The sequence below is a fragment of the Camarhynchus parvulus genome, chromosome 5, assembly GCF_901933205.1.
Source record: "Camarhynchus parvulus chromosome 5, STF_HiC, whole genome shotgun sequence".
NCBI classification, from domain to species: Eukaryota; Metazoa; Chordata; class Aves; order Passeriformes; family Thraupidae; genus Camarhynchus; species Camarhynchus parvulus.
In genome coordinates, this window is record NC_044575.1 from 9,854,506 (window position 1) to 9,882,347 (window position 27,842).

At 37.0% G+C, this 27,842-nt stretch overlaps 2 protein-coding genes across 2 annotated transcripts in view; both read left to right on the top strand.

Moving 5' to 3' along the window:
• Positions 1–14,124, top strand: part of MRVI1 (murine retrovirus integration site 1 homolog) — a 59,592-nt gene extending 45,468 nt beyond the window's left edge. Inside the window, exons 14-24 of the mRNA XM_030950324.1 lie at positions 63–183; positions 1,018–1,048; positions 2,171–2,311; positions 4,367–4,498; positions 5,265–5,406; positions 6,056–6,105; positions 7,618–7,725; positions 8,883–8,950; positions 10,283–10,402; positions 11,020–11,151; positions 12,115–14,124. Of these exons, the coding sequence (XP_030806184.1) occupies positions 63–183; positions 1,018–1,048; positions 2,171–2,311; positions 4,367–4,498; positions 5,265–5,406; positions 6,056–6,105; positions 7,618–7,725; positions 8,883–8,950; positions 10,283–10,402; positions 11,020–11,151; positions 12,115–12,355 (1,286 nt within the window). The 3' untranslated portion in view covers positions 12,356–14,124. The remainder of the gene's footprint in view (positions 1–62; positions 184–1,017; positions 1,049–2,170; positions 2,312–4,366; positions 4,499–5,264; positions 5,407–6,055; positions 6,106–7,617; positions 7,726–8,882; positions 8,951–10,282; positions 10,403–11,019; positions 11,152–12,114) is intronic.
• Positions 14,125–18,260: 4,136 nt separating this feature from the next.
• Positions 18,261–27,318, top strand: LYVE1 (lymphatic vessel endothelial hyaluronan receptor 1). The gene is made up of 6 exons (XM_030949925.1): positions 18,261–18,507; positions 21,869–22,028; positions 22,135–22,274; positions 24,483–24,770; positions 25,533–25,611; positions 26,327–27,318. Exons 1-6 carry the CDS (start codon positions 18,426–18,428, stop codon positions 26,511–26,513), a joined length of 936 nt encoding a protein of 311 aa, XP_030805785.1. The 5' UTR covers positions 18,261–18,425; the 3' UTR covers positions 26,514–27,318.
• The last annotated feature ends 524 nt before the right edge of the window (positions 27,319–27,842 follow it).

A 27,842-nucleotide genomic window follows, 5' to 3' on the forward strand; every position in this document is an offset into this window, starting at 1 on the left:
GAAAAGAATGTGTGACTTTTCAAGTAACATAATTTTTTTTTTAAATCTGAAAATGTCTTTAGGCCCTTCACCTCTGCCTTCCCCCACTGAAGAGGAAGAGACAAAGAGCAGCTCTGATGTCATGCCCAGCATTCCTGATGTATTGCTGCGAAAGCTGAGAGTGCACAAATCCCTTCCAGGAAGGTAAAACTCATTAGAAGTGGAAACACATCATCCAGGAGAAGGCACATTAATGGTTTCCAGCCAACTTCCCTTCCCTCCATTCATAGGGAGATAAATTGTTGCATCTTAAAATGTGCAACACAGATTTACTGAAAAATTCTGGGGAATGCACCAGCTGCCAGTAACTGGCCAACTTTTAAAATTAGTTTGAGAGTTCTACATAGAAAGCCTTAAACTTTAATTGCATGCTACAAGTAGACTTTTATACAGATGTTTCCAGGACTGCTGCTGCAGATATGTACTCATATTGAAAATATTATTCCTCACCCCCATAAAAATAATCAGGCCAGATGATGCTTTCCAGTGATAGAATTTGGGCATGTAAGAGTTCTGCAGTTTTTCTGCAGGTGACAATTTTTTAGGGAAACTGAGTTTATTTCACAAACGTAGTTGAAGGACTCACTTGTGAATTCACTGATTTGGACTTTTCAAGACAATAAAACAATCCCAAACTTATTCAGCCAAAAAATGATTCCTCCATTCAGTCACATGGTTATGTACTAAAACCACCAGAGCCTTCACTTATCTGAACTGTCAATAAGGATTCTCTGTGCAGGTGAAATAAATATTTACCATTTATGGTGAAGGAATTGTTATATACATTATTTTATATAAATGAATGCATGAGGTGAAGAACTTCTGAGAGACCATTGCTTGATTGTAATCAATACAGAAAAGTAGTGGAAAATTCTGGAAACTCAAACATAATTTTTTTGTTCAATTAAGTATTAGAATAGCTTTGTTTTTAGAGAAAAAAACTCATTAAAATGTGAAATTTTTTACTTTTATTTCTAGCTCCCCACCACTCACTGAAAAAGAAGTTGAGGTAAGCATGCTATTATTTTAGACGTGTTCCAATTTTAAGTGATTATTTTAAGTTGAAGTGTGGTTATTAGGATTAGGTAATGGGGTGATTTTATTTCCCCAAAATATAACATTAAAAAATAGAAATATTTTAAATATTTATATATTTTAAAAAACCAATAACAAAACACATTGAACTCCATCAAGATAACAATTTTGTGAAATATGAGCAATAGAAATTGTAAAACAACAGAGTAGGAGTAAGCAAAATATTTGTTTGTGTTGTTCATAATAAAATATTAATTCACTTTTGAAATAGTTTTAATATTCTAAAGTAGTAAAAAAAAAAAAATTGAGATTAAATAAGACCAGAAACTCAACAATTCAAATTGCATTTTTATTGGCTAATATGAGCTTTGGGGCATTTTTTAATAATATCCTGCTGTTAGTTTACATAATTTTTGCTTTCTCAGTTCAAGCCAATAATTTTGTTTGCAGGTCTCTATTTAGTTTGTAGCATTTATTTCTTGTATTTTTTTAAATGACATACCAGTCAAGAAAAGATCTGTTTTTACAACACTGCAATCTGCTGGAGCTGTTGGTGCCTTGTACTTTGCAAAGTATTAATCCTAAGAAATTAGTAAACTCTGGTAAAGAAAGAAATAATCTTTAAAAGCAGGGGTGCAAGAGAATAAAAATGTTAGCAATTAATCTTTTGCTGGCTTCAGGGATAGGTGTTTATCCCTTAGATAAAACAGTGCTCATGCTGAGCTCATCCCTGGACTTCCTCTGCACAGACTATCTGTTTAAAAACCTTGGGGACCCTTGGAGGAAGTCCAGCTAGAAAACAGATCCATTGTGATTCTGGTGCTTCTGGTAGGCTGCTTCCTTCATTTTGTCTCTGCCCTACAGAGCTCCCAGAAAAACATCCAGGAAAAGAGGCAGCAACACATTTATTATTCCTATTTCAGTGGAAATTCAGTGGATTTTTCAAAGAAAACAAATTTTAAAATACTTTCAATTTTCTGTTGCAATACTTATTTAAACAGCAAAGTTAGTTAAACATATACCTTATTCATAAATTGTTATTGAAAATTATATTACTGTGAGACTCATTGGAAAATGCCTTTTTTAATCCAAACAGAATGTGTTCGTACAACTCTCCTTGGCCTTTAGAAATGATAGTTATACATTGGAATCTAGAATTCAGCAGGCAGAGAGAGAGAGAAATCTTACTGAAGAGAATGCTGAGAAGGAACTGGAAAACTTTAAAGCAGCCATTACGGTAAGGAAATTGTGGGAATTCTTTTCCTGGGCTGTAGTGTACCTGAAAGTGCACAAACATCACAAATGTGTTTGACTTGTCAATTCAGCCCCAAAACTTCATTTTCTGCTGCTCACACTTCTTGCCACGAGCTGCCTACTACTCTGAGAGAGGGCATATTCTGCCAGAGTGGGCCAGCATTGCTGGAAATGCCTAGGGGATGCTTCCCTGGTCTAGCAGATTTCAGGAACAAATACTAGGAATTTGCTGTTCAGTTCTTGACATAAGCCTGTGACGTAGCTAAGAGCATTCAGAACTGCAGATAGAGCACTGATCCATGCTCTCTTGAGCAAGACCTTTAGCAGTAAATTTGAAGTGTCCAGATATGAAAGACACCAAAATGATTTGAAACCTCAATTCTGAGATCTGTAACTTGAAAGGCCTCTTAACTGCAGATACTAGAAGTTATCCTGTGTGAAAGGAAACAGCAAGGAATACTTAAGGAATAGGTACAATCTCAGGCTCAGGTTTTGGGCCTGAGTACACTTTCATTCCAGCTGTCCCTGGTATTCTTTTAGAGCAGTAGTTTTGAGTCCTTCCTGCCAACACTCTCTAGGTTTCCTAACTGGAACGACAAAAAATTGCTACAATGTGTCAACTGAAGCGCTGTGTGTGTCTTAGTGCATAAAGGGAGGGATAGCTACACACCAGGCTGATAAACGAAATAGCCTTAGACCCAGCATGCATTATTGCAGGGAGGTGCTGCCATTCTTATGAGATAGTGAGGAGAACACGTTTCTCCCATGTACTTTATCAAGAATATCCTCAAATAAGAAAATAATTAAAGAAAGATTGTGTTCTTCACATCTGGAATTCCACATCTCCATTTTCAAATTCTTGTTTCTGAACAAAAAAAATATAAATTTGAGAGTATTTTGCTGCTCTTCCCTCTGTTCCTTGTGTAAAGAGCAAGCAGAAACAGCCTATTAAATCTCAGGGTTTTCAGACTGAAATAAGTCTGTTAGATTTGCCATGTATTTCTGTCAAGAATCTCTAATTAGGCACCAAGGTTCATGTTGCCAGCATGGGACAAATGTGATTAGGATTTTCTTCCTTTAAGCAGTTCACACGCTACAGTCTGGCTTTTACAAGCTTTTTTACACGATTTATAACAAAGTGGAAACTGCTTTCCCTGTGACAGCTTTTGTTCTGGACAATGGGATAAACTAAGAAGCAATTAAAAGCAGTGATGGCTTCTGTAAAATGTGTATCATACTAGACCTAGACTTTTTCCAATCCCATTGAGAGGCTATCTTCATTTCTGTAGGACTGGCACATATTTTATGGCTCAGTGACAGTTTTACCAGTCTTTCTGATTTTTTAATCAGTTTTGTGATAATTGATGTGTTATTCAGAAACCTAATTTCAAGAAAAAGCTGATCTACATGAATTTCCAATGTTTGGTAGAAAATAAGGAGATTACAGTAGTCAAGAAAGAAAAGGAAACTGCGAAGTTCTGTGCATGATTTTTCCTAAACATATTCCCTTATTTCTTTTTTTGTTCTTGCAGTCAAATTTTGGTTGCAATTTATTATCAAGGTAGCATTACAATTCTTGAGACTGTTATTTTTCTTGAGACTGTTATATTCTTGAGACTTATTTTCCAAATAAGGGAAGTATCATGGAACTGAAAGAACACAAGCGGCCTTTTTAATACTTGTGCCTAGAAAATTAAAATGTCCTTTGTCCCCCAGCAATCATTTTTAAGTGCTAGATGAAATGACCTTGACATTTGTAGAGCTCAGAGGTAGTGGGGTATGTTTCACTATAGATTTCAGAAGGGAAGTATCACAAATGTGCTGAGCCCTCTCTAACACAGCTCAAACTGTGTTCTTGCAGTGAAGAACCAGGGCAGCAGCAGCGCTCTAAGCTGGGTGCGGTGGCAGTGCTGGCACCTCTCTGGGGCTAATCTCTCCATGAGGAGCTCTGCCTGGGCATTTCTACCCCATTTTGAGGCTCTGGCCACTCCATTTGAAATAAAACCATGCTGATAGAGCTGCTGTATTTTTGCTTCAGTCTTCAGCTCACCTGTGGCACCACTATGAGCACAGGGAAGCCTACCAGAAGCTCCTGGAGGACATTGTGGTGCTGCGGCGTTTGGCTGCCAGGCTCTCCAGCCGCGCCGAAATGGTTGGAGCCGTTCGCCAGGTGAGGACATCCCTGTGTTTAACTCTATCCTGGATCCACAGGTGCTCTCTTTGCCAGCCTGGGCTAGAGGTTGTGTTCACCCTCTGAGTTTTAGTTGCCATTTGACAGATTAAAACATCTGTTGTAGTGTCAGGTAACACACCCCTGCAGCCTGGAAATAGAACTCCAACGGAAGAAGATTGTACAGATGTTAAATAGCTTAATGAGCAACAGGAGCATATATTTTATTCAGAATTACAGCTGCATCACAAGAAACTAATTTCACATCAGTGCAGCACATAATAAAAATATTAAGAAAAAAAAGATAACTTATCTGGGTCAGAAAGCTCATCTAATTCAGTCACTTGCCTTTGGCAATAGCTCAGTCAGTTACAAAGAGTATTAGAACAGAGTGAGTATAAATAAGAACACATCAATACTCTCCCAGATTTAACAATGTTCCCTCTGCCCTCTAAAGTAACCAGACTGATGCCAGTGACTAACACCTTTGAGGGTTTGAAAACAAATATGTTATACCACATAAGTAATCAGATATACCCTGCCTGTGTCCTATGAATATATGACAACATCAACTATTTTATTCTGTGAAATGCATATGAATTGGCATTTTCTTCTGTCTTAGGAATTTTCAGTCACAGAGGCACCAATATTTTCTTAAGAACATCAGCTCCAGATTTAGCCCTGACATGGAGCATACATATAGAGGCAAATGATTTGTTGGAGATGTGTAGAGGTTACCTGGATATTTCCTTCTTTTCTTCCTTAGGAGAAGCGTATGTCAAAGGCAACAGAAGTAATGATGCAGTATGTGGAAAATCTGAAAAGGACATATGAAAAGGATCATGCTGAACTAATGGAGTTCAAGAAACTTGCCAATCAGAATTCTAGCAGAACCTATGGTGCATCTGGTAAAGAAAAATAAAAATTTAAGGATTTGTCTAATTCAGAGAGTTGTTGGTGCTATTAATGATTTAAAGTATTGTGAAACCTGTCCATGAAGTTCTGATCTACAGGAGTAGATTTTCAAAAGTTACAGAAATAAGATGTTTCATATGAGCCATACTTAATGCTATAGTATAGTAATTTGAAATCACTATCACTTACCAAATTCTGATGAGATCCAGTCATATTTTCTCATGGCCTCTTGCAAATCCATGTACTCTGCACAATTTTAATGCAACTACCTTTTAGGTCCAGATGAAGGCAAAATTTCATTATTAAAAACTCTTTTTTTTTTTTTTTTACAGCCTCTTCTTTCCTTTGCTGGAAACTGAAATATGAGGATTTTCCTTTGCAATAACTTGTATATGGAGGCCAATAGTGGGATTTTTGCCTGATTCAGTGAAAATAGTACTGATTTGGTTATTTGCAATTATTTCAAATTTCTTGTGCAGGTGTAATTGAGAAGACAGCTGTATGACAATAAATACATGGTCACTTACAGACCCTGTGTAAATATACTGTACCTGAGTTTGAAATATAAGCAAAGGCTCTATTCATATTGTTTAGAGATACTCACCTAGTCTAAGAGTGTTCTTTATCTTTGTTCCTGTGCAGAAGATGGGGTTCCTCGTTCATCTAGATCCATGTCTCTCACTGTTGGAAAGGTATTTCTGCAATATAAAGAAAACTAACATTTTATGTAGTAAAATTTCTTCTTCTATATACTCAGTTCTTTGTCTATACTCAGTTCTTTAGGCTGTGGTCAAACAGTGCTGGTAAATTCTCAATATCGTTTATGCAATTTATTGCATGTGCTTTGCAATTTTGGATACATGACTTAGTATGGCTTTGTGCAATAATGGCAGTGCCTGATGTGAAACTCTAGTGGTTTATTTCTGCAAAATTTCCAAGTGCTGGAGATCAACTCTATCACAAAGCTTGCTAAAACAACCAGTGATTTGGGAGGCATGAGTCCCAGTTATGATCATTATGAAATTTGGTGACCAGGTGCATTATACTCAGCCTACTGTTTATTTTCATATTTTTATTTGATTAGATTGTAGTTAGTTCTTTAGGTTGGGTTTATTCCTGCCACCTCTGAGTGTTGGGTATAAAGAATTACAGCACAGAGCACGCAGAGGGCAAAATGGGATTTCAGAATGAGAACCCCATAGATTGAAGCAGAGGTCTCAAAAAAAAGACTAAATTTAACAGGCATGAGTCCAAATAATAAAGACAAGGAGAAGAAGAATCCAAACACTAGAATTGGCTGCCTACTGTGGCTGCAGACTTCCCAGAGTAGTTTTTCAGGAGTACATTAAATAAAACTGTCATTAATTAATAGGTATGGTTGGTTTTGTCTAGAATCAGAATCATGGAGTGACTCTTAAATATTCACTAAAGCTGTGTTCACTCCTTCCTGTAAAGTTGTCTAAAGAACAGAATATTAGAAGTGCTTGGATATGCACTAAAACAAAGCTGTTAGATGCTATAAGTGTTTTGATGTTTTTACTTAGCTGCAAGCATAGATGTTACATAGATGCTACAAGATGAAGCATTTGGCTACTTACCAAATGACAGCAAAAATTTACATAATCTGTACTTGAGCTAGAATATATTGTTACAATTAGCAGGTGTTTGTCATAAGAAAGAGTTTTTATGGTCTTTGGGAAATATAAGCAGTGTTGCATGTATCTAACATATAATTATTATGTTTACATGTAATTAATAGATCACAGTGGGTACAGTATATCATAATAGGGACATAGCAAGATAAGAGTTTCATGTGTGACTTCCTTATTTCCAGTCATTGTGACACTGGCACTTTCCCCAGTACCATTATGCATCTGCTTTCATCAAAGATAAAGGCCTATGATAAGAGCTGACAATATAAACTCAGAACATTTCTGTCGTGTGATTTACACTGGGCTTTCAGTATGGAGGGAAAGGAGCAGCATCTGTGTGTCACACCTCATTTCACATTAAGCACTTGCCATACCAGGCAGTACAAGATGAATTTCTGGGAAAAACCATGACCTTTTATTTTACTTATGCTCCCAACTCTCCTTTTCCCAAAGGAGACACTGACCTACATCTTTGCCCCACAGATTAACCCACAGAATTGTTCTTCATTCTGTCTTGTTGTATGGTAAAAAAATAATTGTTGTTTCTCCTAGAATATGCCTCGAAGGAGAGTCAGTGTTGCAGTTGTTCCTAAATTTAACTCCTTGAACATTCCTGGTCAGTCACCAACAGCTTCACCTATACCTTCAATGCCATCCCTGGTAAGTAAAACCCACATTTTAAAGTTACCAGTTTTTGTCGAAACTGTTTTTGCATAGGGGCAAGCCATAGTTACTGTAGAATGAAAGCTTTTAGCTTGTTTTGACTCCATCCTGAAGGGGATAGACAGAGGTAATTCCTATTGTGTAAGGGGACATTGCAATCTACCTGCATGAATGATCCCTTTGGGAAGAGCTGAATAGGGCAGGCTGCTGATTCACAGGCACTGTTTGGTGAGGCAATTTGCCTTTTAATCTGAAGTAACACACAGGAAAGAAATAATGAAAATAGCTGTACACTGTAGAAGAGGAATTTCAACCAGAAACCACAGAACATAGCTGGACTGCTGTTCTCCATTGCCATGTAATTAATGTACAGAAATGTATGTGGTAGCAATTCAGAGGTTCTGTGATGATCTGGATTCAACATCAGCCTCTATGTTGATTTTGGTTTTTTGTTAAACTTTAATAAATTAAACGAACCTCTAATCTGAATATAATAAATCCGTACAAATGCTTTGGAGACAAACTGCAAGACATACTCACTGTTCAGAGATGAGCTAAGATGGGACAATATCATTACAGTTATGGCGTTTTCTGTTAAAATATAGGGTTATTTAAATGAGGGTTTTGCTGAGAAACTAAATCTATTTGTCTATTTTACTTGTAAGAAAAACATCTGTTCAGTTTATTTATTATGTACTCAGAGTCAATTGCTTCAGGAACCAGGTGTGTTTGTTTGCCATGGTTTATTATGAATAATTTTTGTTTAAAATTTCCCATTGAAAACTCAGCAAATAAGTGCATGTTCTTAGGATAATAGGAGAGGAGCAAGAGAATAATTTTACTTTTCAGTGATCAATATATGAAGGAGAACATTTTCTGGGGAAAAATAAACAGGGTAGAAGGAAATGTCAGAAAAAATTTTTAATGTCCCAGTCCATTGTTTACTCTGGTTAATTGGAGCAATGTGGAAGCATCACATTAAAGATACTTTGCTTATGAATATGGGAAGGAAACCTAAGCAGCACACTGCCTTTGTTATTTTATTGAACACTCATTTGAAATTAATTAATGAATTTTAATTGGTATTTAATTATTTAGTCACGAATGTTAACTAATTAATGAATATAACATTTATTGCTGTGTTTTACTTACAGTCTGAATCACCCAGTAATGGAAGGAGCAACCTAACATCTACTCCTGCTCTGCCAGCACTTCTAGAAAAGTGAGTTTTGTCTAGGTCATCTCAGTAACTATTAAATGATAATACTATATGATAATTTAAAGAATCATATTTTGAAATACTGTGATATTCCTACTACTCTTTAGAATGCTTTAAACATGCAAATTAAAAGCTTTCAATGTGTACATGACTGCAAAATATTGAATTTCATGTATTTTAGGTTAGTGCTGAGGCAGGACAAAATTTATCATATGTCCTTGTTTTACCTTGTGCTTCACTAAGAATGTAAGTATGCAACAACTGAGAAAACAAAAATGGGAAACTACAGCACTGGCTGCTACTATTCAAAAGAACTCTGCAAGATCTAGCCCATCTTTTGAAACTGCGCAGAAATTCTGTGAGAAAATACAACAACCAAAAAACCTTATCAATATTTCACACCTAGGAAAACAAATCATGTTACCAAGTAACAGGCAGAACTTGAAATTCAAGTTTGAGCCTAAGTGTGTGTGTGCATGGGCCAGCTGGTCTAGTAGTGTAGAATTACCCAGACCAGCACAGTTTTGTGTGTTTAAGCACTTCAAGCTTATACTCATGGCTTGTTTGAAGTCCAAGTGAAAATAATGTTTATTGTTAATATGACTTGAGAGAAAATCCATTGCCCAGAGATGGTGTTGATCAGGTTTTTTAGTGCTAGGAACTATTTTAGTGCTAGGAAAGCAAGGCCTGTGAAAAGGATGAGGTTCCAGAAGGTGAAATGGGATCCATTGTTGAGCTTATTAAACCTTCACTTTGATAGATCTGCTATGTCTCAATCACTTAAACTCTCTGTCCCAGATAAAAATAAATTACAGGAGAGCACTGCAGGAAGACAGCAATATAAACCAGCTTATCTTCAGGCTGAATGCCCAAACTTTTACTTGAGGAAATTTCTAGAAAGTCAGCACAGGAGAATACTTAAAAGGCAAATAAAACCAATGTTTTGTTGAATTAGTATTTGACTTCTGTTAAGTTCATCTTATGTGGCAGGTTACAATTTCTAAGATGAGTTTTAGAAAGTTGAGGGATATGTTTTCATGAATAGCAAATAAATGTCGTGGATCAGCCAGGTAAGAAAGGCTTTTTTCTTTCTTAAAGAAGAATAAAAATGATAGTTTTCTTACCTTAGAAACATCATAATTACTGTTCTTAAATCACAACATCCTGAAACGAGTATTTTTCTTGGTGTTCCATTTTTTTCTTTTGAAAGACATTTCATTTCTCTGATATACATTAAAAAAGACAAATCGTGACTCACAAAATTGCAGCATACTCCAAATACAACACGTTTCCCTGATGTTATTTTCTATCTGTCTGCTTCTTTTGTCTTGGCAGTGGGAAGTCAAATGGAGAACCTGACTGTGAAACCTCAACTTCTGTGCTGACACAGGGCGGGTTGGAAGAGATCAGTCCTGAAACTAAAGCCAAGATAGAAGAGGAAGCATATAACAAGGGGTGGGAATACTTGTTGTGAACTAGATCTGTAAATATGTGCTACCAGATGAGGACATGTGTTTTTAAAATTTAATTTTAAATACGGTAGTTATGTTGTTGGTCTCACAAAATATTTCACAGAGCATGTTTTGGGGCAATTTAAAACTTTGGGATCTGTTTCTGAATGTCAAGCAAATAATTTTGCATTATGTGAAGAGTGAGACAAATTTTGATCCTCTCCTGCAGAATCCAGGATGCCATCTGACTTTAGCACTGAATTGCATTTATTCTCCAGGAAAAAAGAAGTATCTAGAGGATATTCAAAGTGATGAAGAGCTATAGAGAAATGTTTATTGGCTCCTTTACAATAGACAGAAATTGTTCTCTGTGGAGAGCAACCTCTTTTTTTGTTCAAAGTGATAAATTTGGTATCAGCTCTAAGATAATCCTCTCTTCAGGAAGGGTGGCTGTCTGTGTGCCTTACTCATGGTCTTCAGCTAATTTTTACTCTTATTCAGGTGCTGCAACACTTCTAGTTGTGTTTTATTACATGTACCAAAATATAAAGCTGATTTTTCATTAAATAAGATCATGCTTATACATCCAATGCTAAGAAAGAAATGTTTTATCTGATAAAGATATCAGGAAGCCTTGAAGAAGGCTAAAGAACTTCAGGAACTGAAGGAAGAAGATGAAGAGACACCCAAAGAAAGTCATGAGGAACATGAAGAAAGTGAAAATGAAGATGAGATAAAAAATCTGAAAAGCAGGTGAGACAGTAATATAATATGTCCACACAAGAGAGGCCACTTTTTTCTACTTGTGGTACCCAAGCAAGTGTTTTATCCTGTCCTTTTGCCATGTTTTCCTCCTGGGGAAGCATATTGAAATAACAGTATTTCCACAGAAAGTAATATTTTAACACAAGATAGTTGCAAAACACAAAACTTTTGATTTTGATATTTCAGTTAAAGCTGTATGTTGACATCAAGATGCTTCATCTTGCTGGAGTTTGGTTCTGATTTGAGGTAAAAGAATGGTCCATAAAAGTTCCTTAGATGACAAAATGTATCTCTCTCTGAATATGTACTGCCTTATAAAGGCTGTAATTCAGGAGCATGAACTGGTGCCCGGTGTCATTCCTGTCACTGGAGTGACACTGCATCCATCTGCACCCGGTGCTCTCTGTCTGTACATGACAGAGGCATGGAATGCTGGCCAAAGCCAGTAATATGTCCAATCCCAGGTTAAGGCAGGGATCCTTACCTAATCCAGAAGAATTCATTTCCATTCCATGACCATTATAGCTATTAACAACTGTTGATTTGAGATTTCAGCTGCCTTCAGAGACCAACCACCTCATTAGTCATGACGCTCTTGGAATGAAATGTTTACCACATATTCCAACATTTAATTTAGTTGATCAAGGTATGAACAGCACAGAATTTTGCATGATACCAAGCTCTGAGATTTGCCAGCTGACAGGTGGGAGAAATAGGAGTCAAGTTTACAGTCTCCAGCTGTCTCACAAATATTACTCATATGGAATAGCTGGAGTTGGAATATCTGAGTGTACAGCTCTTCATAAAAGAACTTTACAGTTTGATTCTTCTTTGACAAGGTGTTTGTATAGGGAAAAAAGATGATGCACCACCTATGACACCTTCCAAACTGAAAAGCTTAAGATAATAAAGTTGTATTTGATTAATATATGTTTTCTTTTCATTTTACAGCAGACTTGAAGTCATCGTTAATTATTTATATATCCTGTACCCCAAACTGTGCAAACACTGGAATGTGGTTTGGCTTGTGGTGGCTGCAATAGTCATTTTTGCTGTGGTGTTGGGAATCTACCATTCCTACAACTCCTGTGATGAAAAGTCAGAGGCACCTGAAGGGAAGGCCAGCTGCTCTGCGGCCCAGCAGTATTCCTGGTGGAACTCAGGATTCCGACAGCAGCAACGCACGGAATAACAGAGGGACAGCCACGCCCTTGTGGTCCCTGAGCGAGTTTGTGTATTAGAGCACCGTGTTTAAAGGTAGTGCTTAGTCATCCCTGTGGCTGTTCCACTGATCCCTTAGGCAAGTGAGTTACTCTACACCACCAGGTTTGGGATCCATGGTGAGCATTCCTTGCTAAGATACCAATCTGATCCATAATCCTGTCTGTCCTCTTATTGTAAAGGACTCATAGAAATAAAGTAGTGTTGAATCATGGTAAGGTTGTGGCAGTAATCAGCAACCTGCAAGACATTTAAAAGAATGATTTGCACAGGACATTGACATTTTGAAGACCATCATAAAACCCCCATTTGCAGTTAATTCTTTACTTTGCATTTCCTGAATTTACTGTTGATTGTTGAAGTACTAATTGCATTTAAGTCCTTTGGGTTTTAAGAGGCTAATTAATTTCCTTATTCGTTACTATTCAGTAGAAATAGAAGCACTTCCATGGAAGAATATAATTATATTCTAAGACCAAATGCCTTGCTGCTAAAGTCATTTTATAAGAGGAATTATCTATATGATTATTTAAATGGAATGCTAAGTACGTGCATAAATGTTTTTTATGATATGTTTTAAGAATGGGACCACCACTTTTTTTAAAATGAGGTACTCAACAGAACCTAAAATGGGGTCTAGGTGGCACTGCTGATATCATCCAATAAGTCTGGAAACTTCTGCTATATAAAAGTTTCCAAAAATGAATGTATGCCACTCAGTCAGTACTGGTTACAGCCAAAAGTGGTAACTGCCTGGAAGGATCCATGTGCTACCCAAGCCCAAAACACAGCAGTCTTGGACATGGGAAGCAATCTTCAATTCTTGATTGAAAAAGAAAACAAATGTCTTCAAACCTCTGTATGGAGGTGATCACACCAAGTGGACTCTGCCCTCCTGCTAACACTGGAATAGGCATTCTTGGAGATCTGCAGCAGGAGCAGAGCCCTGAGAGCAGCCAGAACCCAACCAGTGCCTGCATGAATCAGGCCATGGTAGCAATGAGGCCTTAGGAGAGATCCCTGTGTGTCTTCAGTAGTTCATTTTCAGAATCTGATGGCAAGACCAAAACTGATCTGATACACTTCCAAAGTCAAACTCATCTTTTGCCCAGATTTTTTGCCAGTTCTGCCTATTTGGGAGTTGTGAGTTCTTACACAAGAATATGAAAGCCTGAATTTTTTGGACAAGCTATTTGAAAATAGTGAAGGCATTACCTGTACAAAACCCAGCACCTAGGGTTGAGACCAAAATGTGTGTCAGTGGAGGTGTGCCATTTGTACCTGCTGAGCACCACTTCTGAGGGAAGGTGAACCATGTTTGTCTTTCCGTAGCTATGGCCACAATGGCAAATCCAGTGTGACCCTCGATTGCACTCCTGTCCCGCATCCTCCTGGCATTTTCTGGTTGAGAAATGGGTCTGTTTTCCATCAGAAGGATAAGAGTGTTATGAAGTACTGTAATTTCAGTTCTGATACAGTCAATATTGTCCTGTCTTCTTTTGGTGGAAACACTGAACTTTAAGCTAACTGTCAAAATAGGTTTCTAACTCAGTCAGAAATTTAGTTCACATACCTGGCACTAATAACAAATATCCTGCTGGTGAATTTTTGTTGGCCATATGTTTCTTAGAAGATATTTAAATGGGAAAAGAAAAATTAAAAAAAAAAAAGCAGACCACTACCACATTTTTTGGGGGTGGAGAAGGGAGTCTATAAGCAATTAGAAGGGTTTTTTTATTTTAAAGTATATATATTGAGGAATAGTGTGCTTAAGGAAGTTCAAAATGATAATGGGGAAGTGTGATTTGTTCTAAAATTGCAATTGGTAAAGAATAAGGAGAAAGTTTCTTGCAAATTACTTGGAATCTGGTTCAGTTAGAATTTCTGTCTGTGAAGAACTACTGTGACCTTTCATGTACTTTCAGTATTTGAAGAAATTTGTCAATTGTTTCTTGAATACTTTACTAAAATCAACTTCTTTAACTTAATATTCTTTACAAATAACATTGGTAATTTAATAAGTCAATAAAATTGAAAGTAAATACTCCTAAATATTCAGATTTTTCTAAGCCAAAAATTATGGCGTATATTTATGTGATTGTGGAAATGTTGGGCTGTCCTGAAGAAAAATAATTAACAGTGCCTGTAATTGAAGTAATTTGTTTTTATTTACATCTGCACTGTTGTGAGTCCAACAACTTATTTTAAATACACATGGAAAGTTATTGATCTCAACAGGATTCTCTAATTGCTTAGTGTTAAGCAAGTGAAAAGGTCTTTTTGGTCAGTGGGTGAATGAGGTCTCCATCCTCTCTTAAAATTCAGCACACTGGCTTTTTGTGCAATTAGTGCAAAGGGACAATTCCCATAAGTAGTTGTACTGATTTGAGCTGAACTACTTGCATGTCTGTGGTAAGTATAATTTAGCCACAAATGAACTGAAAGAGACAAGATATTTTAATGAGGGTGTAAAAATGAAGATAAAATTTACTTAAAAAAAGTTCTTTTTAAAACGACTTTGAGCAAACTGTCCACTAAAAATAACAAACCACAATGACTAACAGCACACTAAATAGCTATGCTTACATTTTTCAGTTATTTAATTAAAACACCTTTTGTTTAATAGGAAACTAGATTAAGCTCAAAAACTATTCTAACTATAATTTTATCTGTTGGATATTAGTTTGCTTTGTCTGGAAAAAAGAAAAGCCAAACAACCTCTTCTGTGTTCAAAGATCACATCAGATAACAAGAAAGAGACCTATTATTTATGCTATTAACACTGAAATAGTTTTCTTGAGGTGCAATATTTATTTTTCTGCTTTAACAAGACACATTTATGGTTTCTCCTGCACAGCACAAATGTTTCTAGCAAAAGGAATTTCAAAAGGGCACTATTTTTGTGTATCATATTTAAATTTGTAATATTGTAAGATTTTGCACAAGTGTGCTGGTATTGTACTGTATAGTATCACATACTTGAGTTTTGAAATAAAATTATGGTTTCAAAGTCCTCAGTGTTTTTACCTTAAAGATTTGGGGTGCTCTGTCTGCATATCGATGGCCGTGTCCTCATGAAACAAGTCCTGCCTTGTCTACACTGTTACATGTTCCGAGGATCTTGCTCTTAGTCTTCTAGTTCTTCAGGAAAATGGTGTAGAAGAGGAGAACGAACTCCTGGGTCAGTGGAGAAAGTGTTTTGGAAGCAGGATCATCCCTGCCATGCCCTAGAAACCAGCTGAGAGAGGAAGCTGAAATATCCTGGGAAGAGTTTAACTCCTGCTTCAGAGGGAGGCCATGTGTCACAGAGGAGGCTAAACATGGGAGCAACAAGGGAAATTGTAACCCAAGGATTCTGGGTGAAAGGTCAGGAGTCTTCATTTGCTTCATGGACTTGGGAGGTCTGGGAAGCCTGGGTCTGGTGGGGAGTGGACTTGCCTGACAGGGTAGGAATCAATCCTCAAGTTCTGAATCTCTGATGGTCTCTGGGACATCAAAAAACTGGAAAAGAATTACTGTTTCCATGGAAAGACCCTGATATTTCTATTTTCTATGTGAACAATTTTTTTGTTTCCTCTACTGTTGTTAAGGTTTCAAGGTTCCTTTTGAAATTATTGTAGAGAACAGTTACATGTGTTCTGCCTTATCAAAAGTTTTCAGATTTAGCTATCCTCATCAGCGTTTTAAAACATGCTGACATAAAAGGTCAGGAGTTTTTCATATAGGTTACAATAAGTATTTAGGTCAAAGACTAATTAATCATTCAGTATAGGTCTGCTTTTTTTTACCACACTGATTATGAAGAAGACACACCAAAAGGTTAAAGACCTTTTGTACTGTTACAGTCCAGATAAGTGATCTTCCACGCAGTTTTGGAGCAGCTGAACTATAAAAAGGAGGAAACACACAAAAACCAAAGTTATTTCAGTCTTGCTTCATCATTCTAAGATTCTGTTCTCCCTCTTCTAATCTGGAAGACCTTGTGAAGGATCTCATATTGTTTGGTGTTGCAAAGGTGTTTATCTCACTTTTACAGCTAAAAATCCTACTAAACATCAGGAGTTTGACTAAAGGAACTTTGCCACGGTACAAAGTGTTAAGATCTGGCAGGACAAGTAGCATGCAATTTTAAAATGTCAGAAACCCAGCTATTTATTAGTTTTCATGGTAGGAAATACTTAGCTGTTCAAGGTAAGTGTTTTCAATGGAAAGATTTTGTTTAATGTTCTCAGTATTTTACAGCCACAGTCTGTAGTCCATGAGAGCTACAGAATAACTAATAATTAGTTTCTGCTTCTACTTTGTGAATCCTCTTACAGCCTTCAAGTGAGAGCTAAGTCTGGTTACAGTATCTGACTTTGCCATGGCTTTGCAGAAGCAGGTGAGTACAGCACAATAAGGGAGGGAACAGAAATTGGAGCTAGAACTTTTTCTAAATATCTCATTGATTTTTACCAATGGAGTTCCAAACCACAGCCCAAACACAACTCAATTTTCATTTCATCATTCCTAATGGAGACATGATCTCACTGACCCCAAGCATTCTCTTCAGGCCCTGTGTTACAGAGCACCATCTAATAACCCTGTTACATGCTGCTGCAGGACATGTGCCTGTGCCCCATTAAATGTTCATGCTCTTTCATATATGGACTGGGGACTTTCCAAATGCAAACCACAGTTTAAAGAGGTAGCTTTACACTGTTACACTTGTGTTTATAGGACTCTGAAAACAGCCTGGAGACGCTGGACGTCTAAAAGTTTGCTGAATCACAAGTTGAATGTGATGTAAGAAAATCATAGTGTTGCAAAAATAAAAAGACTGACACTGTAAAGCAGGTAAAGCAATTTATTAATTAGTCTTGACATTGGCAAGGTGTCACGTGGAGCAAGAGAGTGAGGCAGCAGGGGTTTCTTAGCTGAAAGCAAACTGGGAGCAGAGGCATAACTCTTTAGAAACGTAAAATAGTTTACTCCCTTATGTTTTACAACTATCTTCCACATCCATTGCCAGCAGGAAATAAGTGATAGGTTGTACCAGGGAATAGCTAAGTCAAGTTAGTGTAGGGAACACCTTTGACTGTAAAGAACAGTGAGGCACTGGACACAAGAGCATTAGAGGAAATGTTAGGAATGTGTCACTGGAAATCTTTGAGAGCAGGTTAGACAAACATCTGTCAGGAATAACGTAGATACAGCAGACATGACTGACACTAAAGGAATCAACCTATCCCTTGAACTCCATTCCTGCTTTGTGTTTATTGGAACCTCTGGAAAAAAACTACGACTTCTTGAAAGTATTTAAAATCAACTGTGAGGACCATCTGTGTTTTGAATCAATCCAAGGGAATCACTGTTTGTTGGAATGTTACAAAAGGCAGCAGTGACGGCACTGACTACAACCTCTGTACCTATGATCTCAAAAGGAATCTCATTTACAGTAATGTGTCTGCAAATCTCTTAAAAAATAAGTTTCCCTCTGTGTTATGGGAACTACTTTTGCATTGGAACTCTAAGGAAAAAAAAAAGTAAAACTACTCCATCAAGACAAATAGGACAATGGGGAAGCCCTCCCAGTTCCAATAAAAAAGAAAACTCTTTTGTGGCATATTGTGATACGATAGATTTGTTTTATTAACCAGATGAATCGGCAACATGAATAATGATCTGTTCATCAGTAAAACAGGAAAAAACAGCAGAAGAAAACCTTCTTTCGAAGTGTTTACTGACTTAGCAGTGTAACAGCCTTATCTCCCTTCCTCAGCCATGCTTGTGAATCAGCAGCAGCGACATTTTCCAGCAATCCCACATGAAAGCCAGTGGAAAGGGTGACGAGGGATTTCCGCTCCGTGACCTCGCCCTGCAGTGGGACAGCCACCACGCTGCCTCTGCCATTCTTTCTATGAAGCACTGCAGTGACAGCTGCATATGCTTTCCAGAAGTCATCTCATCATCTGACAGCATCCAATACCTTAAGTTTCCTTATCACAGGAGACAAACTACCTTGAATTTCCTACTTTTCTGAGTTTTCCGAGCTGGTGGCAATGGCAAATTATCTTGGAGTTACCTCAGCAGTGTCTTTCATCTGGGTTATGACATTCCTGGCTCAAAATTATTTTGTAACAGGTATGTAAAGTTCCACTTTTTAAAGTCTTGAAAAAAGTAGCTGGATTTACAAACAAAAATGTCGGGAAGGAGTGTGTGTAAATGTGTTTCTGGCAGAGGAAGCCACAGGTTTTTGAGAATACAGTGTAACAAAAACTGGGATATAGGGAAACTTTCAGTGTTGATATAATTCAATTGTTGAAAATGCTGAAGCCTTTGAATCTAAATGCCAAAAAACTGATTATTTTAAAGATCTGGTATGGCATTAGGGATTAAGCTCAGATCTTTTGAAATGTAACTTCATTTTGTATCATTTTAAATACCAGAGCAAAACATGACACCAGTTCTCTTTCAAACTCTGTTATTAACTTGACAGAATCTACCCTTACTGCAGTAGCTGCTGGGATATCTGCAGAAGCTCAATGCACACCAAAAGCCTCCAGATGCTTTGCTGTTTTTCAAGGATTTAATACTTGTTCTATTTATGTTAAAGAACATATTCAGTAATTGCAGACAGTTGATTTTCTCACCTATTGAAAGACTTCTGGACTGAGTGAATTAAATACTCAAGTCCTGTTGAAATTCCACAGGACTGGAGTACCTAACAACAGTGGTGTCCTCCAGCAAAACCAACACTGTACAATGGGGAAAAGGAGAGCTTGAGGAAGTGCCCTTCCTTGGGACACCTTCTCATGCACCCTCATGGCTCCAAGAGCTCCAGTTGAGCTCAGGGCTGATCTCCAGCTGTGTCTTGGAGCTGTTTTGTGGCACGTCCTGTCCCCTTCTGTAGTGATTTGCTGTCTGGGCTTCACACATGGACTCTGGATTTAGGCTGTAGGTAACCTTGTCACCAGGATAGATTCCAGGCATGTGTAGAACCATCTCCTGCTGTTCCCAAAGGGACTTTCTGGGTGTCTGACTCGTTGTCTTGCTCTCTGGGTGGCAATGAAACCTGCCACCATCCCCACTGTGGTGCTGCTGAGGTGCTGTGGGACTGTACCTGTCACCCTCTGCTCGTGGCCCCCTTCCTTGTGGAGCAGCCTCATGCTTGCTGCTCCCTGACACCAGCAGCCAAAGGGAACTCTAATATCAGGGTGGAGGTTAGACACAAGGCAAAGAGAAAAACAACAGCTCCCCCCCACAAAAAAAAACCAAAAAGGGAACTAATGCACATCAAGGCCAATATCCACAGCTTACAACAACTGAACAATTTTCTTCCTCTTCTATGGTAACTTTGTCTTGCTGTGAGATTCTTCTGTCTAGGTCTTCTCACTAATTTCAGTAAACCAAATTTTTAACCCAAGACCAAAGTACTGAGCAGAATGTGCCAGTACTAGGTTACCTAAATAGAGCAGAGCTTAAAGTACAGCTATGTGCAGCTGGTGGACCAAAAAGGATAATGTATTTCTAAAAGGATTAGTCTGCTTCCTGTACAAACTCAGTCATCTTTAGAACAGAGTTCAGAGGTGATTTAATGAGCTATGTAGAGACTTGAAGAGGTTACTGTTCTCTTTTTGGATTCCTTCCTCACAGTGGGAAATTAATAACTTTTATAAAATGTATTAATAAATCACTGTTTTGTTTTAAAAGGCCTAGCAAATTTTAAGACACAACTTTGGTCCATAACCTAGAGTCACTTTTCTTATGATTTGCAACCTAAGTTTCTGGCTCTGAATTTCTGTATTATGCTGTGTATCTATCCTGCAATACACATGTGACAATATTTGTCCTGTAATTGGATGACTAATGAGTGTAGCAGTTCACAAGTACCTAGGTAATTTTCTAGGTACTAGGATTTCCTTAAATTCCTTTCAGTCAGCTGCTCAGCTTTATTTGAAATTTGTAAAGTTGGTCATTGTGAAGCTTCCTTTCTCAACATTACATTTTTTAAAAGTTGTGTTGGCTCAAATGTGAAGACAGGAAAATAATATGTCTTCAATAACGTCTTCAGGTAGACTTGATGTCCTTGTTAACAGCACACACACCTTCATTGAGCACCAGGGCTTCTCTGCATCCCCCTGCAATGTGTCTGGGCTTGACTCTTGTTCAGCTCAGGGCTGGATGCACCCACAGTTTGTCTGAGGGGATTGCTCAAGGGTTCAGTGGCTTTCCCTCTCAGCTGAGATAAAGCCACCTGATTCAAAGATTGCTCTTCCAAATATTTAAACTAATTTAAGGACCGCAGAGACATCATTTTCCAAAAGCCATTTCCAGCCCCATCACATCCAGAGGGAGCAGGAGCTAAAAGCCTGTCTGGTTTCTTAGCACTCCATACAAGCTTAGTCACCTTTATTCCCTTCTCATCTCAAGAGTAGCTTAGCTGCCAGTTCTATGTTTTCATTCATAAAATTCAGTTTAATTTGTGTTGTTAAGAAGTTGTGGGGTGGATTTGTGGGCATCACTTCATCCTGCCTTGAGAGTTCATGGACTGCCTGTATTCTGAAGCAGAGATTTTATGAAATACACATTAGTGTACACACCTAGTGAGTACAGTCTGACAAACATATTGAGCAAGGAAGTATCACCTGTGGCTGGTGGTTATCTGACATGTCTGCAATGAAATGCTGAAATGTTTCATTTGACAGGACAATTACTGCATGTGACTCCAAAATAATCTTTTTTTTCCCCAGTAAATGCTCCCAGTAAAATAAGAAAGCAAAATAGTAATACCCTTTTTCCTTATTTGTGCCAAATCCTGACTTTCGTCCTATGCCCTTAACAGAGATGAGAAAGAAGAGCAGGTGTAATCTGAGCGATGCACTTGCTGGTGCAGGTGTCACAAAGAGCGTGCCAGCTGTGGCTATTTAAAAAGTTGGATGAACTGCCTGGAAAAGTGTTAAACTCACCTGGCCTATCTCCTCTTTTCCTGCTCCCTGCCAAACACAGTTAATGGAACACTTGACAGTTGCTGAGGGATGGAAGCATCATGCAAAGCTAGAAAAAAAAAGAAAAGAGTTTAGGAGGAATAAGGAACATCAGAAATGATTAAATATTTTTATTTTCTTATTGGTATATTAATTTCATGAAAAGTTACGTGTAATTCCTTTGCCGTTATATACCTTACCATCTCAATAAGAAGGGTGTAATAGCAGTATCAATGCCTTGGTGCAACAGCTAGCTTTAATTTATTTTAAAAAAGAGAAGAAAGAAAAAGGGCTGCATTTAGTCTAATGACAGTCAAACCACTTGAAATCCCAGACTACTGTGTTCAAAAAATGCATTCTATTTTTAAAGTATGTCTTTTATGCTAGAAATTAGTTTTCTGCTATCCTTAAGCTAGAAACTTTAAAAAATGTTCAATTCAGTTGATCTTAAATTCTTTATGAGGAATAAATGTTAGTATTCAAATACTAACCTTGACTATTTTATGGCTTAATTACAGGTTCCATTAATTCACCTTGCAGGATCAAGGGTATAGGAATTTATCTTGATCAGAAAGTGAATTTCTCAGAAGCAAGTCATGGATGCAATAAATTCAACCTAGAGCTGGCAAGTAAAATACAAGTTGAAGAGGCTTTGAAACATGGCTTTGAAACATGCAAGTAAGTGCCATCAGTTAGTGGCCCACTGCCTTTAGTGAGCACCTTCACACACAGCTGAGGCTGGGGACAAATCTCATACTAAAAGCACTGATCCTTTTTGTTGTAGTTTTGGATGGGTGAAAGAAGGAATTGTTGTTATTCCTCGGATAACATCAAACCAGAAATGTGGTCAGGGAAATACTGGAATTGTAAAATGGCATGCTGGCAAGGATCAAAAATTTAATCTCTACTGCTTCAATTCCTCAGGTATGTAAGCATAACAACTGCATTTTCTGTGTGTTTTGGATTATATTAGATTTTTTAAATCTGCATGAAAAAAATCATATAAGGGAGTAATTTCCTATAATTTGTTGACCCTTTCCCCCAGTCTTAAATATTGTCAAGCTGTTCTTAGCTCAGACACTTCCAAGAAATGCAAAAGGTGAATTCAGTTAATCCCAATTAATAATGTGGTGCTGCCATTAAAGCTCTTGAAGAAGACTTGTTTTTACCATTACTTAATGTTGACACAATGCTTTTAATATATTTCATTTATTTGGGCATGATAATTTAAAAGAGAGTGATTGAATCTTTAACCAGGGTATCTGTGTGTGGTGTGTCTACTCTTGCAAAAAGTGAGGTAAGAGTGGGGTACTTGAGGAAAATTGGATTTTTTTTAATAAAAAGAGCTCTGTCTATTAAGTCAAATTAAATTATAAGCCAGACCTGGCAAGAGACCATAAAATTAATTTGATTCCTAATCAGTAAAATCCAACAGCTCTTTTTAATTTGTATCACCCTAGGTTTGAAAAGACTTGCCCTTCCTCTCACTGGCTATTTACAGACTGAAGTCCAACAGGAGAACTTGATAAAAGTTAGATCTCAGCACAATAGATCAATATTGTTTCCTAATGGCTTCTGTGGTATTAACTAAAAATAAGCAACTAGAGATGCTGTGCTCCTACTTGTGTCTCGTATCTGGGGTTATTACATAACAAATATCCCAATAATTAGACCAAATAAAGGATCATTTCATTATTTATAATCCATTCCTAGACTTTGCCAGTGAGTTTTAGATAACAAGAGCAAGAGGATGTGTAAAAAATCCCGAAAGTTTTCAGGAACACTGTGTGAACAAGGGTTGGAAAGCAGGAGAAAGATGGAAATGCAAAGATACAAGGACCTGAGATCCTGTGAAGAGTGGAGGCTCCAAAGAGACTGAGGATAAAACTGCAGTGAGAAGGCCTATGCCACATGGTGATTCACTGCATGAAATGTGTTATGCTGCATTGAAAGTGTTGGGTACATTGGGTAATGCTACAGAGCCAGCAAGCAACTCCAAATTATTTGCTTTGTTTTGCTTCAATTAAAAGAAAATAAATACATATATACTGTAAGAGTGTGTGAAGAAAGTTAAGCTTGCTCAATGGTTAGAAAACCATTTAATGTATATTTCACATTCTGCAGTCCTTAATTTCCAAACTTTTGCCTGTTCTAGGCATTTCTTTCCATTCTATTCCACAATATTTGTCAGAAGCTCATTTTGTTAATTTTCTTGTGCCAAAAAACTTGCCAAAAGCTCTTGAAAAACCATAGTGGAAAAAGTGTCAAGCCCCTGCCCTTTGGCATTTCATTCTGTAAATGTGACTGCGTCATCAGGCTCCTCATGGGGATTCACTTGGAAAACAGCACATACATCTTTTCCCTGTTATTTATGTTAACCTGGTTGTTACTTTAGTGAAATTTTATAGCTTTACATAATAGAGAATTTTACTAGCAAAGTAGACTTTTCACACTTTCACATGAGCCTGATTCAGAGCTCAGCTCTTCCAACGCCATATGAAACTTCACTTGCAGCTACAGTTTTATATAGACAACATCTACTTCTATTAAATGACTTAATTTCTGGAAATTACTTATTCTTCTTCAGACCTGAAGTTTTTTACTTCTCATTCTCTCCTCCCCACTTACAATCAACTCTTTTTATTATCTCACACTGGTGCCTGATTTATTTGAAACTTTTATGGGCTACATTTTTTTACAGGAAATAAAATAATTTTCCAAGTATCAACAGTACATGCATATATTTTGAACATAGATATAATATAATTGAAATATTTCTCAATACTGGATCTGCAGTTAAGCTGCTCCCTGCTCTGTGGGAGGTTATACTGTTGGGTTTTATGTGCAGTTTTCATGAGGGATATAGTCATTGGTTTGGAGTCATAAAATGAATACCATGGTTGCTCAAAGGAGTGTGTAACTATGTGAGTAATGATAAAAGCTGTAAAATCTAGGTTGTAACCACATATTTGAAATAGGATATATTTGCCTGGTTTGGGTAAAGCTTTTGTGAACAACAACAAAAAAATTCCAGAAGGGAAAGACTGAGGAACAATTTCAATAAATGTGTGTGCAGTAAGTACAAAACTGGCATCCAACACAATTTTTATGTATTTCTTTTTCCTGCTGCAGATGTACAGATTAATTCTTGTCAACCAGACCCAACTACACCTCCTTTATCAACTGCATCAAGGGACTTAACTGCATCTTCAGCCTCTGATTTGACTGAGAACATCACAGCAGTGTCTGCTGAGGCTGTGACTGAGGCAGGACAATTCCTGAGAAAGAGATTTCGTGTGGTTTGTGTAACTGAAACACTCTCACCAACAGAGGGGCCCACCACCACACCAGTGCCAGAGGAGCACTCTCCCAAGCACACTCCCCACCTGGCCTTTAAGAATGATGCTGTTGTTTTTGGAGGTAAAGGCCTTATGTGGTAGTTATTTAATGAAAAGAGCTATTTATGTAGAAGTCAGTAGTCAAACTGTTCACTGCTATTTTTGTTTGCTGCTCCACCATCCATTTTGATATAGCTGAACCTGGAGGCAGAATAGGAGTGTTTTGGTTTTGCAGAACAAGGCTTATAGGGCAGAGGATTTTAAAATAGCTTTTAAGAAGAACTAAGATCTGATTTTATACTTTATGATAAATTTTAATGTGAAATTGTGTAAGTTCATTCTGATTAATGTGATTTGGGGTAAAAAAAAAATTAAAAAAAAATCTTGGCAAACACTCTCAGTGTAATGGAAAACTTACCAGGTTCTTAAAACCAAGAGAAGCCAAGAAAGTTTGAAGGATAATTGTTCTTGAGATACGAGGTGTGAGTAAGCAATCCTAATACACAGCAGTGGAGAAACAGACCAAAAATGAGGAAAGGCAAGCTAACTGTAAGGATAGTTAATAACAAGAATGTGTTTCCAAGCAGGTTGTAAAAACCCACCACTGAGCAGACAAATATCTGTTAGGGATGGCCTAAACACCAGTTTTCAGCTTATCCTGAAAGAAATGAGCAGGAGTAACTCACCTTTTGATCTTCCTAATATTCTATTATTCAGTTCATATGTATGTACTCCTATAAGAGGCTGATTTTAGAAGAATCCAGATTTTTGCTCTTAAGCCTTCAGGACATCAGCTTTAAGTACATAAATAAAAACCCTGTGCTTGTATCACTTTTGCCTCCAGGTATCCCCACTGCACTTCTTGTACTGGCAATCATCTTCTTCATTATTTCTGTTGTTCTAGCAGTCTGTTATATCAAAAAGTAAGTTGCCTTTTTTTTTCTCTCTCTTGGAATGACATAACTCCTAGAGTGCAATCACTGAATATTTCAAATATATACTAAAGAACAGAGAAGTAGTGATGATAACATAATAGTGTTGCACAAATTGAAAAAATCTTAAACCCTGTTTTTATGCAGATAAGTTTTTTGTTGCTGTTGCCACTCCCTGCTTTAGAAAAGGAACGCAAAAAAATATTGCCTACTTTTAATTGGGCAATCATGCCTAGTGGGAAACATTTCCAAGTGTGTCAAAATAGCAACACTGAAATGTGCATCTCTTCATACATAAACCAGTTTTATCCTTTTTTTTTCTATGTCACACTCAAGGTGAAAGTTTTTATTATTGCACTGTGATTTTGCTCAGAAAAAAATAATTGTTAAACTCATTTGTCAAACTTAAGGACCTTCAACAAAGTGCATCATTAAATGCTACTAAGAAATGTGCAGTTCTCACGCCCTGGCCCAGACAGCTTTAACATTGTGTACTACAAATCCTGAATATGCCTTGTCTGTTTTTAAAAAAGATACCAAAATATTTCTTTAGAAAGCACACTGCTGGAAAAAGCACAATGATCTAGCAAGCCACTATCCTTTGAGAGACTTCTGCTTGAGTATGGTAATTTAATTCTAGCTGTTTGAGTGATACTACCAAACTATGTCAGTATTTCTGCTTTACTATCTTTTTTTCTTTTTAAAGGTACAAGAAAACCTTACCATTTTTAAACAAGAAGCAGCAAAAAGAAACAGTTGTAACTACTGCTCTCAAAGAGACAAAATCAAATGACCAAACACCTGAGAAGGAAACACAGAATAATGGAAATAAGGTAGAAGAGTGTAAAACTAAGCCTGAGGCCACAGTAAAATGTCTAGAAGCAGAAGTTTAAAGGAAAGAATGTACAGTTCTTGATGGAAGTATAAAATAAAGCACACAGAACTTAGCAGTGCTTTTAAACATAAGTGACTGTAAATACTCATATTTTCTCTATCTTTAACATATGAAACCTTGGTTTTTTAATGATTTCATCTTTGGCAACAAATATTCTTGCAGAAGAACATGGTATCCTATTTACTTGAAATAAATTCTACAAATCCATATTACAGCTTATTTTTCATCTTTAATAAAGAAGCAATTAGGAATATGCTATTAACAACATGCACTACATTAACTATGTGCATGGAATTTAGATCAATATATAACAAAAAGTTTTTTATATCTGGCTGGAGGATGTCTGCTAGCCTTATACCTAAAATTAAAACTGGCACTGTAGTTCTTCCGCATGTAGATTAGCTTATTTCCATTCAGTAGCTGCATGCTGCTTTAAAAAATGTCTGTTTACAAACAGAAGAAACAGTTCTGTTTACAAGGGAGTAAAAAGTCAAAGGATTAACCCACTGTCATTCAAATGCCCAAAGAAGGGTACAAAGATGCTGATGTGTGTGTATATACACAGCAATGAATAACTTACTTAGATACCTTTGTTGTATCATAATTTACTGCTTTATTTATTGAAACCATTATCATTCTTCCACATGAGATATTTGACGGAGGGAGACAAAAAAATCCTTGAACAAGACTTATACTGGAGATTTTTTCAGTGTATTTAAGTGTGGCTTTCATAATAAACGTCTCAGGTGATATGGGATGTCTACAGTACTCCCTAAAAAATAAACTATGGTGGATATGTTTGTCTGGACAATGTATTCTCATGAAAACTGCCTCATGGTAAAAAGAATTCATATAATCATATTGTTACAGAAGTAATTAGTTGTTATAACAACACTAGCAGTTTATCAAATATTTTCCTGAATAAAGTATTTAGATAACTTATCTTTATGTTTGAAGGAGCTTGTTATGCCAAAAGAAGTTTTTTCCTTCATCAGGCAGCTTGAGAAGCATAGTCTTCAATAATAATAATAATAATAATAATTTTTAAAATAGCAATAAAACTGGTTACCTATATTGTGTTTATTGTGTTATCAACAGTGTAGGATACTGGGTTATGAACTTGAATATTTTTCATTCACATAAATTTTTAAATGCCCAATGTTTATACATTTCACTAGTAATGACTTATAGTGTATTTCTAGCATTATACTTTAGAGACTCCCTGGGTTGTTTTTTGTTATCTCTTTTTGCCTTTTTTTTTGATAGTTCAGAAATATTTTTTGGCTCCAAGTGATTCAGTGCAGCTCTATAAACTGCTCATTTCAGA